The following is a 21,512-nucleotide window of genomic DNA, read 5'->3' as shown; positions in this document are numbered from 1 at the left end:
GCAGGCTAAATGGCAGGCAGAAAATGAGGGGATAAAATCTTAGAATTACGTGCCAAGGTACTACATCAGACTGGATAGGATTCAGCGGAATACTAATTATTTCTGCTGGGTTCATTTTTGACCCAGCACTTTGAAATAACCCTGATAATCACAGGTTTGCTACAGAAGAATTGAAAGCATGGATTAACACTTGTGTTACTGAAAGCAAAGCATGCGCTGGTTGCGAGTGAAAGCTACTGGCAGTTGGTTGTCTGTTCCCATACTCAGAGTTATTTATGTGGGTCAGTGAACACAGTAGTGTAGTGCCCATAAAAAGGAACGCTTCCAGAGCATTTAAGCATGCTTACTATGCTGTCTTGTGTTCTCAAATGTCCATTTTTCAAACATTTCCCAAAGATATTGTGTAGTACAGAGTTTAAGACTCAGAGGAAAGGCTTTGGGATGTATTTTTTTCCTTTAGGTTTCCTAGGATTTTTCAGCATTAAAAGAGCAGATTTTTTTTTTACTGTGTTCTTTCTGCCTTTGTAGTGCCAGTCAGGTTCTTAAAAAGAGAGTTTATATTTATCCATCACATTTCTCATCACTGAAGTCAAAGTTGGATAGATGCAGAAACCCTACGACTATGATCACCAAATTAGTACAGTAGTTAACAACACTGTATTGTCCTTGACCATTCTGTGGTATGTATATGCTGTTCTTAAGGCAGCGATTTTAAGCCTCCAAGACCAGTATTTTAGCTTACATGACTCTGATACTGTACCATTTTATACACTTTATTTAAAACCAGAAATTAGTTTTTAGTTAAAAGTCCTTTTTTTCGCTTAGTTCTTCAATTGCAGCCTTAGGATTTAATTTAGATAAGCACAATTGCCAAACTGTGATAAGATTTTCTCATAACCATTGATATTATCATTCATATAGGATGTTCTGCTACTTAATTTTTCAGGGCCCTTTCTCAGGATGATCAAGATGATACTCACTTAAAAATAGAGGATATCATTCAGATGGTAAGTTTATCTTGAAATTTATACATAAATATTCCTGTAGATTTGTGGTATGTTTAAGTCACTGAAACGTGTCACAGCTGCAGCTTTGTGACCTCGGCAGAAGTACTGTTGTTTTATAACAGGAATGTACATCTCAGTTTAGAGAAAATAAGAATTTGGAGCCCATATTCAAAGATGAACAAGTCAAAATTTTAGGATTTGATTTTAAATCATGATGCAAAAAAATGGGTAAGATGAATATATATGAAATGATAGTGTCTGTCACCTCTGCACAGTAAAGCAGCCATCAGAACCAGTAGTTGGCCTTCACTGACAAGGCCCATCCTTTGAAGTGTAGTCACCATCACCTCAAGTGCATTAGATTAATCCGAAGAAGGGTGGACAATGAAGTAGGTGAAGAGTGGTTATATAGAAAGTAATGTAGAATATAAAAACTTTAATTTATCTACATACATACTCATAACTTAGTATAAGCTACGTGCATGTTTTCCTGTCAGTTTCCAGCCTGATGTTGTTACAATTTTTTGCTCAATTCTTATTCCTTTGTAACAAAGAAGTTAGTTACAATTCTGTGTTGAAAGTGCATATGAAGTTCTTAATACCTTGTACTTTGAAATGCTCTTTGATATTAAAAGAAATCATTAAGTCTTCTTATTTTTTGCAGTCAGAGTGTCCAAAACCAGAGTGCTTTGAGACTTTGTCAGCCATGGAGCTTGCAGAGCAAATAACTCTTTTAGATCACGTAGTTTTCAGAAGCATACCCTATGAGTAAGTGTTCTCCTACGATTGATTGAAGTGAGTACTTTGGATGAGTTACTGACTGGAAGTTTTAGCCACTACACTAATTTATGTTACTGACATTCAGGCAAAACGGTTTGCATACATAACAGAATAATGTCCTTCGGCTATTTTTGTCATTGCTTGTGATCCTTCATAATCTGGCCATGTTTTGAAAGACTGAGTTCATTCAGCCTGTTGCTAAGAAAAAATCCATGGTCTAAGGCTCTGGGCTAGTGATGGGTGAACACAGTAGGGAAGTGCTGAGTCTCTGGAGAGGGAGTGTCAAATCAACTTCATTCATACAGCAGTTTGCCATTAATATAACCATGTAAGCTGACAAGAACAATTTAAAATAAGGTCACAACACTGAAAATTAAGACAGGGAAATTGGGGAAGGGATTTAACGAAATTCTTTACAACGTTTACTGCTTTGGACAGCATTAATAATGGTACAGTGAAATGTTGGAATTAGTGTAAAGCTCTGTTGTTAGCTTCTAAGAGAATAAAGTATACTTGAAATCCACTTAGGCTACAGTTACAGACAGAGTCTTTTTGAATTGTGTTTATTAGTGACATTTTTGTTTGTTTTCTCACCCCTCAATTTCTAGAGAGTTTCTTGGGCAGGGCTGGATGAAACTGGATAAAAATGAGAGAACACCCTATATTATGAAAACTAGTCAACACTTTAATGATGTAAGTACTCATAGAAATATAGACTGCCTTTTAGGAACTCTCTTGACACTTTCTGTGACCTCCAGAATGTAAATGTCATTTTGTACAATGTGATATAATTTCTTACCTAGTAGTGACTGAATGTTACAGCCTTTTTGTGATTAACCTTTTAAATCAAAGTATATAAAGATTTTCATTTTTACAAATTGCTGCTCAGCAGTTCAGTGGCAATTTAATAGATTAGACCCTTTCAAACTATATTAAAATGACTTATTGCTTACAGAAGAAATTAAGTTTTTTCTTCAGAGACTAAATATATAAAAGCAATTCTGTTTAATGAATGCCCTTTGAATCTCCATCCGTATGTTTGCTCTTTACCCATTTTCCTTACGTTTTGATGGGAGAATTTCCAATCAGTGTTAGTACTGTTGGCTTGAAGACATTTGCCATTGCATCCAATACCCTTCTTTTATATCATGATTCTGCCATGCTGCCCTGCAACACTGTTCACAACATACTTATTCTGGTTTTACTGAAAGCTGTGCATTAGTGTTATTTTCTGCTTTGTTCATTAAATAATGATGTCTTGAGAGTGTTTATATTTAAATGTCATAAACGTCTTCCTCTTTATTTGGCCAGATGAGTAACCTTGTTGCCTCCCAAATCATGAATTATGCCGATGTCAGCTCCCGGGCTAACTCAATTGAGAAGTGGGTAGCAGTAGCAGATATTTGTCGATGTATGCACAATTATAATGGTGTGTTAGAAATCACATCAGCCTTGAACAGAAGTGCAATCTACAGACTGAAGAAAACGTGGGCTAAAGTATCCAAGCAGGTAAGAAAGACGTGATTACAAATATGGTGTGTAGATTTCATTGGTCAGTATGTCGTCCAGGGAAAAAGGTGTTGAGATACATATTCTTCCCATAAATAGTTCTACTTTGAATATACGCTATTTGCTGGAAGCATCAACTGCTGCTGGCATTTCACTTCAAAGTATTTTGTGTTTATCATATTTTTTGTATCATTAATTAAATACTAGTAACAACAAACTGAATTCAATGGAAGTAGGAGGTGCCTAAGTCTAAGGCTTGGGCTTAAAGTATTGAAATGTCTGAGAAAACTAAATTTTGTTATTATTTAATTAGATACATTTAGATATATACATTTAGGTGGTGACTGGCTCCATTAACTGTAGCCACCTCAGTGCTTAAAGTAGGAGCCTTATTTCCCTGCTTGTGCAGCAAGTCAGTATAGAGGTCGGCACTTCCTCTCAAGGTGCCGAGTTCTTTGTTGACTGGTAAGAAACCTTAGATAACCAGACCTCTTTCTCATTTAGGTCCTGAGTTTAGATGCAGTGTGTATCTCCTCTTAATCCTTGCCTTGCAGCAGAGACTGTCAACAGCATGGTTGAGACTGCCATGGGGATTTCCAGTAATAAAGAAAAATAAAGACAAAAAACCTAGCCAGGTTAAAGACTATCCAGTCTTTTATATTCTGTGTTTTAAACAATTTGGAAGAAAGATATAAATCTAAGCTTTCTATCATTTAAAAACATATGAATGTTTTAGTTTGGTGGAATAACAGAGCAATGGGGTCAGTAGGACAGAACTTGCGATGTAGGCAGTATCTGGATACAGAGTTTACTCCAGCCAATTGGAAGATTTCAGGTTACTGCTTTTAGATCAGGCTAACTGATCTGCAAGAAGGTGGGCTTTTATGAGTTCATTTCCTCCTCTGGATATTTCTGCAGCTCCAGTGTTTGCAAAGTGCTCAAGCAGCCCCAGAAATTAAATCTACTCAGAATACATTCTGAGTTACCGCATTCTCATGTCAGCTTATTCTCAGGTGCTTTATAGCTGGTGCTACTTTCTTTTATTTAAAAAAAATTAAAAATCCTTTCAACACGAACTCTTCAAAGAGTTTACCACAAAAGTATTTTATGCTTAGGATTTGTTTGATTTTTTTGAACTCTAGCATTAAACATTTTAAAAAAAGAGATTAATGTTGTTGCATACCTTTCCAGTGCTTACTGGAAACATTATCTGAGTGTTTTATCAGCCTGTTACCATAGAAGAAAAAGAAAGTGTCTTTTTCTGCCAACAGCTTTCTCTTTTTCTGAATGGAAATGCAGTTTCAAATATGGCAAATTTCTCATGATTCTTCATGCTTTCTCAAGTCCATAGCATAATAAGAAATGAAAAGCTATTTTTTTCACTTACTAAGCAACCAAGCCGTTGTGATAGCCACTGAAAATAATTCTTATAAGATAGTAATATCTTTGCCCATGTGTATTCAGCTTTTATGGGAAACTTGGAGGCAAAATCATTTTTAAGAACTTCAGCCAGCTTAGTGCAAGCTGCGAGACAGTGGACATCCTTTACTCTCATTAATTTCAGTAAATTCAGTTGAGGATCCTTAGCAACATGTAAGATAAGGTCTCAAATATCCTTGTAAACACAGTAAAATGAATTTCTGACCATTAGTTTAATGAGTTTGCCTTTTTTCCTGAACTTGACAGCTAATAATATTAATGTAGATACAATTTCTTGGTATCACTCAAAGGAAGATCTTCAACGCTGCCTAATCTCAGTTTTCAGAAATATATTAGAAACTACAGTGAAGCTAAGTTCCTAATGCCTACATTATTATTTTTGAAAATGGGATGAAGATGCTAAATGAATTATGCCTTTTTAAAAAATCTAATCCCAATCATTCATGTGCAACAGCAATGATGTTTGTAATGTGTTCTCTTTCTAGACAAAAGCTCTCATGGACAAGCTTCAGAAGACTGTATCATCTGAAGGAAGATTTAAAAATCTTAGAGAAACACTGAAAAAGTATGCCTCCCTACATAATACAATTGTATTTTGTTATGAACAGTGGTTAGTACATGTTAAAGATGAGTTGGCTTTGAGTAAGCTTTAATAATTAATGTAATGTTGGATAATATTTTTACCCAATAACCTTTTAAAATCTAGTTCTATTCTATTTGGGATTATTGTTTTGCTGAATATCCTGTGATTTAGTACCTCTGATGGATAAATATAATGTCTCTGGAGAATTACTGAAACAAATTAAACTATTATTCTGTGTGAAATATTCCCAGCTGGGGGTTTTACTTACACTGATAAACTTTCTCAATAACTGTAGGACCAGGTTTATAACTAAAGGTTCATATTCAAAAACATCTTAGAGAGTTCAGTCTAATGATTCTATAGAATTCTTGTTCCAGATAAGTTTAGAACTTAAGAATATCCATGAGTTAGATCAAAGATCCATTCACCCCTTTTTCTTGTCTCTGGTTGCAGCTGGTAGATGATACTTACGAATGTAAGAACAGGACAAACATACAATGACAGTTCCTCTCTATAGCCTCCCAGCCCCTTCTAGTCTGCCATTTTGGAATTCATGAAAAGAGTTTGTATCTTTCTATAACAGTCCTTGAAATTTTTTTTTCTTTCATTGATTTGCCAAATTTGTGTTTGACCTTAAGTAATTTTGGTATCCAGAATATCCTGTGGCAAGGGTTCTACAGTTTATGTACATACTGTCTCCAGCTGCTTGCATACAAAATCCATATTGCAGCTCTTTGCAAGTCTGAATGTAGAAGTAGGCTTTACAGAGCTGAGCAACAGAACTACTTTAAGTCATCTTGAGAGAAGCAAAGAATTGAACTATTAAAATAGTTACTGAATATTTAAAAACAGACATGGTTCAAGTTAGTCAATTTTTTAGTCAAAAAATTACTGTTGGGGAACGAATCACTTTTTAAAAAATGGTTTTGTTCATGATATATGGGCAAGTACTTTTATACCTTAAGTTAATATATTGCTTTCCTCTGTACAACAAATACCCTCATAATATGATGAATGATGTGCACTGCTAAACATAGTCAGCAGACTGCCTAAGTTAACAGTACAGCCATGGCCCTGCTCTTTACTTTTCTTATGCTAGAGCTTCAGAAAACTAAGTTTGCTGCTGCTGCTGAGGCAATAATCAGCAAGTGTGGAGTCGCAAATACTGCTTTGGGAGAAAGAGTGGCTCCATTACAGAAGCAACAATCATCACCCCCTTCCTCCTGTCCCCACAAGAAAAGCAAACCCCAGTTCCCTAGGCTCTGTAGTCCTTGTTTTCCAGATCAGCTTTGCTACTTCTCCATCTTCTTTCCTCTCTGCATGTGCTGTTGAGAAGGCCTGAATAGACTCTGACTGAATGGAAATTTTACAAATTGTATATATGTATGTGCACACACACATATACACATGTGTGTGTATATATATGTATGTATATCTGTATACACGCACAAGTACATGTATATGTACTTATGTGTGTGTGTGTCTCTGCTGATGCTAGAATGTTCACACTACTGCAGAAAAACACCGGCCACACAGAAGCACGTCCAGATGCATTTCTAGCTTGTGTGTGGGATCTGTTTCTGAGATTGCTTGTCAGCCAGGTTTGAAATATGCCAGGTGTTCTCTGATTCCAGAGTGTATCAGCCCTTCCTCTTGTTCCATCATATTATCATTCTAGCTTTTATTAAAGGTCATCTGCCTTTAGTATTAGATATTTCAAACAAACCATTCCATTTGTCACTGGCAAAGCAGGTAAAACTCAGGTGAAGTCAGAGAAGCTGTTTATTCCAACAGATGAATATGGTCCATTGTTTAAAAGTACTTAAAGTAATAAGGAGTATGTGTGAGTTATAGAAATATTAGTTTGTAAATTTAGTCATAGTCACATATGCTAATTTCTTGTCCTACAGTTGTAACCCACCTGCAGTTCCCTACCTTGGAATGTACTTGACAGATCTAGCATTTATTGAAGAAGGAACACCAAACTTTACTGAAGAAGGCCTTGTCAATTTTTCCAAAATGAGAATGGTAATTTTCATTTTCTGATATGCTTTCCCCATGGGTGTTTAATTACATGAGTTAATGATTGATTTAATTACAACTGCTTTGAATTTATCTTCTAAGACTTGCAAATACATTTGCATCATGCAAGATACACAGCTATTTGAAAGCAATTACTTGAATCCAGTCTTCTATCACCACCTTCTGGTAACCTGAGGAGTTTTACAGTGTGAATTTTGCATTCAGTTTGGTCTTTGAGAAGTCACAGAGACAAAAAGCAGCTGCCCTAGGCCTGTGGAGGAGCAACAAGAGTTTTATTGAGAATAATCAAAATTCAAAGGATGATTCACCAGAAAGCAGTACTGACAGTCTTTTTCAGGTGTGCTAGGGTCTATGTAAAAAAGCATTTTAAAGATGATTTTCTCCAAACATAGTGTTGTAAAGCTCCTCAGAGAGAAGCATGGAAGCCGCTCATCTGATCTCAAGTTAATGCCCTTCTTATGACTACACATTGCAACAGTTGCTCAAGGAAAAGAGAAGAGTGGTTATCAGGAGAGACACAGTGGCCTGCTTGAGACTGCCTTAGCAATAGATGGCTAATTTAGGAAAGTGAAACCCTTCGAAGCAATTAGGAGATAATCTGTGCCTGTCCCTTCCCTCCTCCCAGGAAAAACTGCATAATTTGGTGCAAAATTCTTGCCTTATGTGGCCTAACTGAAGTGAAAACGGAGTTCTACTTACTTATATACATGCATTCTTTTGATAGATCTCGCATATTATCAGGGAAATACGCCAGTTCCAGCAGACCTCTTACCGCATAGAATATCAGCAGAAGGTAAGGCTTTTCTTAGATACTGTTAGGTATTAATGTAATGAAAACTGCTGTTGCAATTAGTTGCAAGATACAGCCATTGTTGCAAATAAAAATTAATGAATTCTCCCACACACACAGAGGAGAGGACAGACAGAACTGTGGGCAGGGACTTTTGTGTTGTAATAGCCCGATGGTAGAAATTGTCTTCACAGCACTGTATACAGAAGCAAGTTTTTTACGCTCTCTAGAAACTCTCTTGCGATTTGAACCAGTGTGGCTGTGGTATATAAGGGAATGGGTTCCAAGAGAAACGTGCACTCCCTGCCCAGTTTAGAGCATAATTCCACAGAGGATGCCAGAATACTGGAATTAGGGGAGAGGAGATGGCCCAAGCATCTGCTGATGCTGTGCTCATACTGAAATTCTTTTCCCCTTTTACTTTATGGCAGCTATGGAAGTTTGTCCAAAATCAGTCTGTGCCTTGAAAGAAAAAACTCTTTTCATCCCAGAGCCCAGAAGAGCAACATGGACTTTAGTAACTTGGCTAAGGTTTTGCCCTTTCCTGAGAGAGTTTACTTGATTCCCAGGACACTGCTGGGATAGCTTTACACCATTCAAATGAGCTTTTATGTTTCTCTGAGAAAACACAACTTGAGAGGATCTCAGACAGCCTCTGGAATGGACTGAGGAGGGGAACAGGAAAGCTAAGCAATTTACTTGAAAGTAGCATATCATCCTTTCAGCTTTGTTTTCTGCCTTGCAGGTCACTCACTATTTACTTGACAAGACACTCATCATAGATGAAGATACTTTGTATGAACTTTCCCTAAAGATTGAACCCAGACTCCCTGCCTGAAGCGCCAGCTTTGCCTCAGAGTCTACAGAAAGCTTTAGAATAATGAACAAAGTTATGCATGCCAAGTCCTAAAGACAGCAAGGAAAATATTGAGAAGAATGCAAGCTCTCTTTTCCGATGAGAGACACAGAGCCTCACAGCGTTACCCTCTCAGGCAACGAAAATCAGCTATTGGAGGTGCAAGATAAAGAGCTTCATGTGTGGGTTAAGTGATTGCTACTTTGCAATGGTAATGTTTTGCAATAGGGATTATACATCTAATGGAAAACAGGAGGCTTTCCTGTGAACAGGTACTCATTGTAGCCATCTTAATGTGACAAATTAAGGGGACGAATGTAAATGGTAGTACCATATTCAGTTATATTAAGATGAATGGGCAAAATGAGATGGCACTGATGTGGCCCGAGTTGATTGCTAACTATACATTCACTGAGGTAGTAGTGGTAGTGGTGTCCTCATATCATACTATATTCACTGAGAACATAAGGTCTTGAGAGTCATCTACTAGCCTGGAGAGGTATCAGGGTAATATCTAGTAACTTCAGATCTACAGTTATTCAAAACATTTGTTATACAGTTAATGCTTCCCTTTATAAAATGTTACCGTCTTTAAATGTCTTATTAGCCTTTTCTAAGATAACAGATTTCACAAATAAATGAACTAATCTTTGTAAATATTTTTCATTAATGTGCAATGAGAATATTTACAGCATGGAAAGCAAATGAACTATAGTTGAATCGTTGTAAATAGTTGCCAGCCTTGCAAGCTTCAGCTGGGAAATAGGAGTTTAGGATCTGTACCTCAGACTCGAGAAATCTGAACATGCAGTGAATGGGATAGTTAGTAATGTTGCACACAGCCCTGAAAAAGGCACTTTAATTTTCTGCACCTGCAGCTTCCCTGAAAAGCCAGGCTACAAAGCGCTTTCTGGACACACTGTTGAGAGAAATGAATGTCTGGTCTGGCAGTGGGTAGTGATCAGCAATGAACACTAGGAGTCGGAATGACTGTTTCATTTTACATGAAATTAATGGTTTAAAAAAACATCTATTTTTTGCTCAGTCATTCAACACTGACTCAGCTCTTTTACATCAGTGACAAACTTTGAATGCGCGCAAACACAAACTTTAAATTTTTATTTGAACTAGTAATTAGTATTTGCATATGAACATATGTTTAAGAAAATGTGCTGTTTGTAACTGTTATAAAGCCTATGCTTTTGTGAGAAACCAGGTAGATAGATTTCATTTCTACAGCTAGTTGGTGCTTCCTAGAAAGAGTGGCCTATTGTAGCTGCATGGAAAATGAGCTCAAATGCATGCTATAAAGTACATCGTGATATAAAATGCAGGTATTAGCACTGTTGAATAACTTGGCTGGAAAAGTGTCCTTACTTTTCCAATGATAATCAGCCAGTTGAAGAAATAGGGCTATATCACTGTTTACCTCCCTTAAATCCTCTCAGGGAGATAGATGTTTAAAATAGATTGTGACCTGGGCCTATTTGATCTGACATTTCTTACCACTGTCATGATGCTTCTGAATGCTAACAATGAAAAATGAATCTGCCTGGCTTGTGGTTTTTGTCTTTATTCGCACTTTAATTACATTGTTAGCCCAGCCAAGAGCTGCACAATAAATTCTATTTGTTCTGTCTGAGTGTAAATGCTAGCATTTATAAATGCACCTTAACAACTGTAAATTTCATTAAGGTTCCTCATCACAAGGACCATCTCTTTGTAAATACGTGCATGGGTAAACTTCACAAATACTGGAAAATTCCTCAATTAGAAAAGCAGACAGCAACAAAAAAGGAAATTCCAGAAACATTTTAAGTAGATCTAACTAATTAGTGCTGCAGAAGTGGACATGGAAAATACTATTTATGAAAGCTTTTTATTATTAAAAACTTGCTTGTTCTTTTCATTAATGACTGTCAGGAAGCTGATTGCATCCCAGTGCATGATTAAAAGAAAAGCATGGTTTATTTGGACCACAAAACCAACTTACTGTGTATTTTCTGTACAAAAACAGTTACCAGGTGTCAACTGCATAAGACGCATTAAGGTCATGTAGAAATGGGAAAAAAGTGGTCCAAAAAGTGAGTTCTTAGCTTGGTTTTATTGTTTCTCTGTTCACAAAAAAAATGCGTAACAACTGGCAATGTCTTAACTGGCATCTCTGTTGTATGCTATTAACTGCTGCTTTATCTTCCTGTATCCCATTTTACCAAAATTCCTTGCTGTTCTTAGGGTTACAGCATACAATTCTTCATCTTACTTATTTCATAGTCAGTTTGTTGTTTTGTACTTTGTGTACACATATTGGTTCTTCAGTGCATTAGTTAACCCTTGCAATACAGAAGGGTAATGCTGGACTAGTGCTACAGTATTACAAATGGAGAGATTGGAAGACAAAGGATTAAGGAGGATTTTTTTTCAAATGTACTATGTATTCATATCTTAAAATCAGTAGACAATGTGGTGGTTCCAGCCCTTCTGGAAAAACATATCCTATTTATATGCCAAAAGTTACATATTGGCAGAATTTATGTTAGAATTGCCAGAGTAACTAGATAACTGGTAACTAGATCTGTGTTCAGAACAGAAAAAAAATTGCTATGGCCACACTAATCTGTTTGGTTTGCTGATAACTATCATGTTAATCTGTTTGGGTTGTGGACACAATGTGTTCCTTAAAATACAGGAGATGACTGCTCGAAAATGTGAGCATATATCTTGTTATGTGTAATCCTAGTCAGTGCTCCCAACCCTAATCAAAGCTGGAAAAACTTGTTCTTTCTGCAGAGATCCTACAGAGTAAGTGTGGGATGGTGTGTCTTCCCCAACAATCAGGTTGCATGATTCAAGTACATGGGGCCTGAGTGCCTCTGCTACCGTGCTGCTGCAATCTTTAAGTGACGGCACTAGCTAGGAGACAACACCAGCCTGCTTTAGCTGAGGCTTTGCCTGGTACATCAGCACAACCAACAGGTGAGTGGCCTCCCTGCACAGTGCACACGGGTTGTGGAGCTCCTTGCCTCCAGCTGCTCTGCACCCCTCCACCACAGCCACATGCTAGTAACATATAGAGGTACAAATCCTAATTGTGAAACACGCACTGTTTGCCACTGGTTATTCAGGAGGGATGTTTTCTAAGGAGGACTGTGGTCATAAGAAAGAGAAGGGCTGAAGAGCCCGTCTACTTGCCTTTCTTAGCTCCACGGCCCTGGTGCACTGGTCAGATGCAATAGCAGTTCTTCTATTGCTCCCTTTCAGCACTCTATGGGCAGAAGTGCCTCAGGGAGTGTGGGCTGGCTAGCTACAAAAGAGATGGCAGAGATCCCCCACTGCCTCTGTTCAGCAGTGGGCACGTTGCCAGCAAAGTCGGAGGAGAGTGTTGCAATAATAAGGCTGAAGCAGCAGACGGGATTCAGCTGTAGTCAGTGGGGAGCCTGGGCAGCAGCACAGGCACTCCCCTTTCATGGGCCACGGAGCACACAGCGCTGGACCCGCTGACCCGGGGTTAGAGTTGCCTTCACCCCAGGTCTCACGCCCTGCCCTGATTAAATTCACCCGTGACCACGTCAGTTAGTGGACTGATGCCATGATTAGTCATAAAGGGGAAGGAAAATAGATCTCTTGAATTTACAGTTGCAGTAAGTGTGTATTCTGTCCCTTTCTTTCAGCCAGTCCTGTAACACACAAACGTGTAGGTTAATAGTGAGAGATTCTACTGTGACTGATCACCATTATTGAAAAGTAAGAAAAACACCTCTGTCCTCACTCTGTTTTCCTAGTTCTTAATACTGATTGTTGGTTTTTAGGATAAAAAGGAATTTAACTCTTTATTTAAAGTATTTATTAACTTTAATCACATTGGTTTTGATTTCAGGACATGTTAATTATCCGAAGTTTTCCTTAATGATAATTATTTATTTTAAGAGTTTTTTTAAAACATTGTTTTATTTGTATTCAGTCTCTCCTTCTTTCACTGTTATCAACCACATTAAACATAGATGTGTGATTTAAAATTCTCACTGATAGAGACATTTTAACCTAGTCAAAATTGTTATTAATTAAGGGCCAAATTCTTCAGTCCTCATTCTGATAATACCTTGGGCTTCACTGAAAGCTTTCCATAAGTAAAGATTTGGGGATTTGGCTCTGGACTAGTTGCCTCTCACAGTTTTTGCCTCCAAAGGTCAAATGTCTCTGTGTGATGTTTCATGTCCAACATGCTGCTCACCTATGATGGTTTTGTTGTATCTTTACTTTTGTAATAGTCTCTAAAATTTTATTCTTTAGGTGAATGGATATGTGTTTATTTGACAGATGTACCTATATCTAACTCATTGCTTAGTGCACATCCAGATGTTTTTGCATGTGTTGTAACTTACCTTTTGACCTGAGGTTATTGCTTTGTATTGTTTGTAAGGCATATCGGGCAGGATGTTATGCCTGTATGCTAATTAAATGTTCTTTTTCTTTCTGAATTTCAAGAATTCTTACTTGCGTCCGTTTATTTTTTATTGCACTATGGTGAGTAAATGGTGGATCTGTAACCCACTCTTTCTGAATTATTAAGTCTTTTAGGGAAACACGGGAGGGGAGGGGAAAAGCCATTAACAGAAAAGGCAAAAGCAGAGAAAGTTCTGGCTTGAGAGAGAATTGTTTGACTTCCTGCATTTTATCCTTTGCTCATTTATGCTGTTTCGAAGCTTCTGTGGGCAACACTGGAATTAATGTTGATTTAAATTTAGAACAAAGAACAAAGCCTTCCTAATACACAACTAGAAATGCTGAGTTCCATTGCGAAGTGTACAACATAAATACCTAAATAACATATAACATAGATTAAACAGAACTAGCTGCGCAGCTCCTTCTTCTTGGTGGGCCAAAAATTATGCTAAGGAAAGCTTCTCCCATTCCACACCATTATTCTGTTTATGCTCCCATAGGAGGTTACAAATAGGTGGAGTTTAAACACCATTTCAGAAGGTGTTTAATGACTTCCTATTTCAACAAAATATTTCTTTAAACCAGAGGCAAAGGTTTATACTAATAGACAGAAATAACATTGTGCCTGACTTCTTTTTTTTTGTCGCTTTGTTGTTGGGTTTTTGTCTAAACATCCCTAGCTTTCTCCTGGTTGGTGTTCTGCTCTAGATTTAAAGAAACAGAATATAATTTCCTCACTTCCCTTCCTATATCATCTTTCATAAGAATTAACAGCCAATAATTACAGATTCATGAATGCAGCATTCTTTCCTATTCCCTTTACAGTTGCTTTCTTTGGATTATAAACTTCAAAGGTAGTTCAGTAACTTTAGGATTCTCTCCTCTTAAAGGTGGTAGAATGAGTGTCCTTCCAATGAAATTAGTTCATGTTTTTAATATGAGACTGCCTGAGTAAGCACAGAAAACATTTTAGGTTGGTAAGTATGGTATGTCCCTTCTCTTCTAATAGAAAAACAAAGCACACAGAGGTAAAATACTTTGCACGTTGATGCAAAATAGTTGATGGCAGGGCTTAAGACTACAAAACCAGGTCTCCAGCCTCTGTTATATGCTTTAATCATTAAGTTTACTACTTTCCTTTGTTGAAGAGGCTAATTTTTAAGAGGATATGAAGGTGCCTGTTTTGATTTGTTTTTTTTTTTCACAAGAATTAACACATTTTAAGTAACTAAACAGGGCACACCACGTCTGTGTAGGGAGGAGGTAAAACAAGTGACATGTCTTAAAATCAGAACCCATTAGGTGTTTTGTGACCTTGCAGTCACATTTTCTGCATTTTTTTTCACTTTTAGTATGCTACATAACTGAAATTGACTGAGAAAGCAACTTTTTGAAGTTGGAATTTTTTTTCTGTGTGAGAAAAAGAAATCAAACTACCTGCCAAGCTGTTTCATATAAAACTACTGGCTAATGCAGGATGATTTTCTTTTCAAGTTGTTTTCCCACTCTTTTACCATTTTATTAACCTTATGCCAAGGAGTTGGCCAGTTTCACCTCTTTCCCTTAATGCCATCATCATGGACTGTTGTTTAACAAGTACTTAGCAGAAGGATTTTTGTTTTCTGTATTTTACTGTATTGCAAGAAAACAACCACAAAATACTCTGTAAAATAGTAGGCTCACTGAAACAATCAAATCTCCTTCTAGGAAAGCAGACAGCAGACAGCGCTTTTTAATCTTGCTTGCGAAGAAAGGGAAGCTAGCAGGTACATGCTGGTTGAAATGCTCCACTTTGTGAAGAGAAAATTGAAATCAGTCTTGATTCATTGTGCAAAGGTAATGAACAAGAATTGTTAAGACTGAGCTATGCCTTGAAAGTTGTATTTGAATGTTTTGGTCCTATCTGTGTATAGCCTGGCAGAGGTAGATTTGAGAAAGGCAGATTTTTGCTTGAAATTTCCAGTTTGCAAGGGCGCTGAAACAATTGTTGGTGTTCATTACAGTTCTTTGGCAGAACCCACCCTGCATACATGGGTTGATAAGTGTAGTAGTAGAAGCTGTTTTAAATTTGTTTTCCTAGAGGCAGCAACTCCGCTTTGTAAGCCACTTTGAAGTATACTATACTGGTGCCCATGGTGTGCACATGCCTAGCTGGATGGGTCAGAAACAAAGTAATATCTCCGCTTATTTCTAAAGGTTTGTGTTCTCTCCTGCTACTGTCCACTGGAATCTCTTAATTTATCCAGATTGGAAACTGGTTTATTTTTTGCATTCTAGATCTTACATTTTAAATCAGTTGCAGCATTGTTCTAGTGCTGTTTTGTGAGGAAAATAAGAATCCTGCCTGTGGAAAGTCTAATATTAGAGATTCAAATCCACAGTTAGGGTTTGTTTTGAAGAGAAATCAATGCCCTGTTAGAATCTGAGCCTCCATCATCAGAAATGGTTGGCCATATTGGAGCAGCAGAAAGAACAGAAAGAATATCTGTCTCTGGGCTGGAGAAAAGACAATGTTAAAGTTTTCTCTCGTAAAGCAGTAACATTCATTTGTAGTCATATTCTCAACATAGGCTCTTGAGAAAAAGAAAGCATTTCTGTGAAATGCAAATGCTCTTTTTTCATCTTTTTAATGATACAAAAATTTCATCAAAATATCATTCAAGAACAATTTTCCAGAGGGCTGAAAACATCTGAAATAAAATTGTTGCCCCTTTCAAGCACATGATTCTACACTAGGCAACTCCTAACTTCAGTCTGGCTAATTAAAAACATACGTGTTGTAGTACTGTACAATGCAGTCTGTAACACAGCTGGCAAAAATAGTGTGATCACTTTTTAGACAATTTTTCTGCCTCATGATTTTATTGTAAGAATTTTGGATATTGCTGCCTTTCCATGGAGAGTCTAGGTCAATTCCATGTTTAGGAAAGGTCTTTTTCCTTCCTTTGGCCTGAAAATGCCCTGCTAATTATAGAAAACCTTCCTTCAGTATGTGGTGCATGTCCTTTGAAGAGCAACTTCAATAACTTAAAAAAGCTAGGGTTATTTTTAACAGGTTGGCAGGGTCCAGTTCAGCTCTTCATTTAGTCGACATATATTACCAATAAAAAGTACCTTTCTTTAGAGTAATCATTTCTCCCACAGAGCGACATTGAGAGCACGGAAATTACTGTGGGTTATCTCTCATAACATGGCATCTGATGCCCACGACTGCAGGAGGACTGTTCTGGGCCTGCTCCCGCACCTGGTCAAGAGAGAACTTGTGCACATGCTTAGCACTGAGTCCTTGCCTAAGTTCCATCAACTTCAAAGGGATGTAAGTGGTGCAGTGCCACCTCCAAAGAGTATTTTCCTGGTTTGTTATCTCAGTAAGTGCCTATACTGGATGTTGAACATCCACAATCACAGGGAAATCTCAGTAAAAGGTTTTCCTGATGTTGTTTTCCATTTGGTAACCAATGATATTTCTTCCAAAACAGCCCAGGATGGTATACTTCACTGTACTATTCGATGTCTGTCATCAGGAATCTCAAGAATTAAAGACCTATTGAACTTGAACACCACTGATTTCCATGGAATTTGTGTCAAACTGTCTCTTTGCTTCTAAGGATAGGCTGCGTATTAGGTCTTTGCAGCTGTACAGTATCAGAGCTCTGACTCCAACAGCAGGAGAGCTAATGATTAAGAATGCTTGCTTGCAAGCTCTTCAGAACAAAGATGGGGTCCTCTAATTCCTAATTTGATACATGTAATGAATGACAACAGTAACTAGCATTATCACTTCTTTCACGGTTTCTTTAATTACTAATAAATTATTTCCCATATATGGAACTTTGACGTTATAGAATTTTTCTTTGAAACAAACATGCCAATTAGAAAGGCCTTCTCCTAAAACAAAATGACCTTAGTTGTAGTCTGTATAGGTAACTTCCCTGTGCAACAGCATCTGCAACAAATTCTAATGAGGCAAAAATTATTGCTGAGTTGTAGCTGAACTCCCTGTGCAGGGACAGATGGCACTAATATGAATAGCAATTGAATTAACACTCAGCTACCACTACCTCCCCAGCACACGCACTGAAAGCAAGAGAACATTTTAATTGGGAGGTTTGACATAAATATTTAGGTTAGATAGAGATGAAAATAGGGCATTATTTATGGATGTTTCTCAGCGTTCCAACTGTTTCTGTAGCTGAGTTCCTTAGAAAAAAGATCAAAGAACAGTTGTTAGACCAAGTTATTTTTCAAGTATTAATGATATGTTCTTCAGCAATCAGAAGGGAACATGCTAACACCATTTGCAAGGTGTTTGTGATGTTAGTTAGCAGACTGAGTTTTATGTGCATCTTCTGTTCTTCCAGGCTCTGATCTGGCAAACAACTTAAACATCTGCTTAATTGAAAGTCAGCAAGGCATTTAAGATCGTGGTTTCATCAGACTAACTGAGATGAAGGTCTTTTTGCATTCAGGGACTTCATGAAAAATGATGCGTTTAGTCAAAAATTTAAAATGAGGTATGAGCTTCAGTCATGAGTTGCTGAACTGCAGCCTGACTGTGGGTGGGGGCTGCACTATGAACAAAAAGCTGACAGCCAGCACAGAAGTAATGTTAGTACCCAAAGCTCTGCATCTAATGCAGAATGGGATCCTTATAGCCAAAGCAAAAGATACAACACAATCATAAAGTAGCCCTTGCTGAGGATGAGAAGAAAATCTGGCTTCTGTTTTCTTTGCTGATTCCTGACAGGGCAAATTTCTTTTGTTGCTGTTGTGTTCATATTCTTATACTCGTTTTACCTCATAGAGATCCCCAGTTGGCTTTTTTGGATCAAAGCTAGAAATGTAGCATTGGGTTGATTAAAAAAAAAAACACAAAAACAAAAAAACACAACAGGTGTGGTAAAGAGGGGATGCTGCAAATACTAGGTAGTCCAGATAGATTGCTCTGAGCTGGCTGCTTTGTTTTTAGTTATGGTGGATATGCATGGATCCCTCATTAATCTAAACAAGTCATGACACTCTGGGGGAGACGTATCTGTGTTTTGTAAAGTTTCACAAATCTGAGATTGGGGTTAGGAAATTGCTGGGTATAAGTCAAGAAAAATTAAGTGTACAAAAGAAAAAGGGTTTAAAAGTCTTCAGTTTTTAACAGCTGCTCAGTATTTGCCTCTGTGTTCTTCTGTCAGTCTTGATAAATCTTCAGCTTCAGTGAGAACAGAGGTAGGTGAATAAAATTATGTATTCTTTTTGCACCCAACACACATTATTTCTTCTAGTACTTTACTGTTATGTAGCTATAGTACCCTAAATGTGAGGCCACAGAAACCACCCAAGCAGTTGGTTTCTACCGGCACCTTTCACATGCCATGTTTCTGGACTCTGCCTCACATGGAGTCAAAAATTTATTTAGTGAATGAAAAAGGAAGAAGAAAAAAGGTAGGCCTGCTGTCATCTTGTCTCATTCTTCTGACAGCTAGGTCCAGTTTCCTGCTCTGACCAGCTTCCATGCGGAGTCAGTACAGGTGGATTTTTCCTGCTCTTATGTGTCTCCAAGAGGTTTGCTCATGACCTTTCTCTTTTGGCTGTTACCAAACGGGCCCTTGGGGCGAAGCAGTGCAGAGGCATCTCATTGCAGTTAAGCATCTGGCCAATCATTTGCTGATGTAATCTCTTTCCCCTTGAGAGGTATTTGAAAGATGATGTTACTGTCACCCAACTGTTAAATGGCCCCCTTCTGCCACATCCTACTTTTGTCCTCAAGGGCACCCTTGTGTGAGCAAATGTCATTGATGTAACTGAGCGAAATAGGATTGGCCACCGCAGCAATTACTTTCCTTCCCCCCTCGCCACCTCCTTCCCCCCTCTCATATTACCTGGACTCCTGTCAGCACACCAACTTGTTATTCCCTTTACGCTCTAGGCTCGCTGCAGGCAGCAGGACGCGTCTACCTTCTGCTTCAAGGTCAGTTTAACCAACTCTATTGCTTATCTTACCTCGAATGGTCGCATTTCAAATAGGAAGCTTATTAAAAATGAATTCAAAGCGCCACAGGATGTGGTGTAATTTGGTTATAATTTATTGAGTTGCATAGCTACTTGGTGAACAAAGTGCAGGAAAATGTGTCAGCCCACTGTGCAGCTGCTTCAAATGTTGACCCTTAAGTAACAGTTTAAATAAAGGAAAACTAAGTTCCTTTGCAGATGTGTAACAACAGTTAAGAGAAACCATCCCTAATTTGGCAAGTTACTTGTGAGTTAGAGGGGTTGTAGCTCTCTGCACTGTGGAGATGAGTTTTTCGTATTATAAAATAGTGTCTGATTGATTCAGAAGGGCAAGCACTCCAAACAGCTTTGACTAGCTTTGGTAGGAGAATTTGGGGGTCTAAATCTCGCAAGGTCAGAGGTAATGGGCCAGATCTTCAGCTGGTAGAAATCAAAAAGCATGTTGTTACTAAGGGTAGTTTGTCAAGCTGTTAAGAATCACAGTCTTTTCCATATCTTCTCCTTTCATGGTAAGGAGTTTGGGGGGGTTGTTTTAATTTTTTTTAAAAAGAGGCTTAGGGTTTTTTTATACCTATGTACTGACCTCTGGAGTTATGAGAAGTAAGAAACTGAATCTTGGTTTATTTTTCCTTGAAATATTCCATGCTGCAATTAAGGCATAGTTAGAATGATGTCTGCATTAACATTATTTCTGCATTCTGGAAATTTTTATCTTAAATCCAGATCATTGGAAAGGTTGGAAAGTTTCACATCTTGCTCAGGCTAAGCTATGAGAAACTGGAAAGAATACCAATATTGCTTTATGAGATGTAATATTTTATTTTGTATCTTATCCTCTGACCTTGTAGAGTAATACAGCAAAATGTAAACTGTTTTCTGGGCCTCTAAAAATGGTATATCTGGCAGTTAGTAATTTACAACATTTATTGCAGATGTTTCTAAGGTGCCCATGACTGCTGTAGAAGGGCATGCTAGTGACTGCAGTGGAAATTTTGGATTTAGCTTTAGATCAAGCTAAGGATAACTTAGAGGAATTATTTCTCAAATATAAAAGACCAGCATCCTTTGTAATCCATTTCTCTACTACATAGAAAGTTCTGTTCACTACAGTGTTACTGTTAATTAGTGAGACAGCTTAACAGTCTGCAATGTGCAGATATGCTATTTGTGTTTATGTGTCTGTGTGAACTTTAGCTGTGACTCTGCCATTCCTCTAAAATGTCGCTCAGGATCACATGGTGTGGTACTTAATACCACCCATGACACGGTTCAAATATTTAATCTAGTTCTATTTCTAGAAATGTCACTGTTCAGTCTGTAACCCTTGTACCTTTTTTCCCTCCTCAGCCAAAAGCACATGTGTTGTCTAGTGTAAAATAAATGATAAGCAATATTTATGTTCAGCTACATTAATACCCACCTAAGAAAGTGGAGCTGACAGCTTCCTCTGTAAAAGAAGTTCAAGAAAGTAAAGGGTTAATTGCGAAAGAGTTTGTTTATATTAAAAGTAGTAGTAAAAGACTGCAGGTTCCTTAAAGGGTAAAGAGATGGTTTGTGCATTTATGATGATTCAGTCTCCTCTGAAGTTTCCAGAAATGGTTGCAACGGTTGCACCTGTGGGCAGACCGCAGGATCACTGTGTGCAATGTGACACTACCAAGCCTGAACAAGGCCGCTGTTGTGAATCAAATGTCCCGAAGACCTCTGTGCATCCTCTGGTCAGAGCAGCAAGGGCAGTCTTGCTGCGTCTTGGTAAAATGGAATTTTCTTAAGTTATTAATTCATAAGAGGAAAGTTTTTAGTGTTGGTGAGGGAGCTGGTGTATAAAAGCCATACTTCTTTTGAAGAGTACATTAGCCTTTAACAGAAGTTTCAATCTATAGGTATAGCAAGAACGAGTGAAAACTGGTTTAAGGCCCAGAAATAGGCTTTCTCCAATTTTTTTTCATACTGGGATTCAAACTGTGACTACTAACAGCAGCTTCACATTAAAAGGTATTTGGAATCCTTTGGGCTTCTGAGCCAGCACCATAACTGACCTCTGCTGAATAATTTAAC

The 21,512-nt window shown here is 37.8% G+C and overlaps 2 protein-coding genes across 3 annotated transcripts in view; both read left to right on the top strand.

The window, feature by feature from the left end:
• The window catches only part of LOC135324155 (ras-specific guanine nucleotide-releasing factor 2), a 129,776-nt gene extending 116,290 nt beyond the window's left edge, over positions 1–13,486 (top strand). For both annotated transcript variants that reach the window (XM_064499754.1, XM_064499753.1), the window contains exons 20-27: positions 947–1,007; positions 1,672–1,775; positions 2,396–2,480; positions 3,099–3,296; positions 5,222–5,301; positions 7,230–7,347; positions 8,087–8,155; positions 8,898–13,486. In XM_064499754.1, the coding sequence (XP_064355824.1) occupies positions 947–1,007; positions 1,672–1,775; positions 2,396–2,480; positions 3,099–3,296; positions 5,222–5,301; positions 7,230–7,347; positions 8,087–8,155; positions 8,898–8,990 (808 nt within the window). In that variant the 3' untranslated portion in view covers positions 8,991–13,486. The remainder of the gene's footprint in view (positions 1–946; positions 1,008–1,671; positions 1,776–2,395; positions 2,481–3,098; positions 3,297–5,221; positions 5,302–7,229; positions 7,348–8,086; positions 8,156–8,897) is intronic.
• A 5,872-nt stretch (positions 13,487–19,358) lies between these two features.
• Positions 19,359–21,512, top strand: part of LOC112983649 (creatine kinase S-type, mitochondrial) — a 28,628-nt gene continuing 26,474 nt past the window's right edge. Inside the window, exon 1 of the mRNA XM_064500266.1 lies at positions 19,359–19,413. The gene's annotated coding sequence lies outside the window, so the exon portion shown is untranslated. The remainder of the gene's footprint in view (positions 19,414–21,512) is intronic.

The sequence above is a fragment of the Dromaius novaehollandiae genome, chromosome W (genome assembly GCF_036370855.1).
Source record: "Dromaius novaehollandiae isolate bDroNov1 chromosome W, bDroNov1.hap1, whole genome shotgun sequence".
NCBI lineage: Eukaryota > Metazoa > Chordata > Aves > Casuariiformes > Dromaiidae > Dromaius > Dromaius novaehollandiae.
This window is presented reverse-complemented; position numbering and strand designations above follow the sequence as displayed.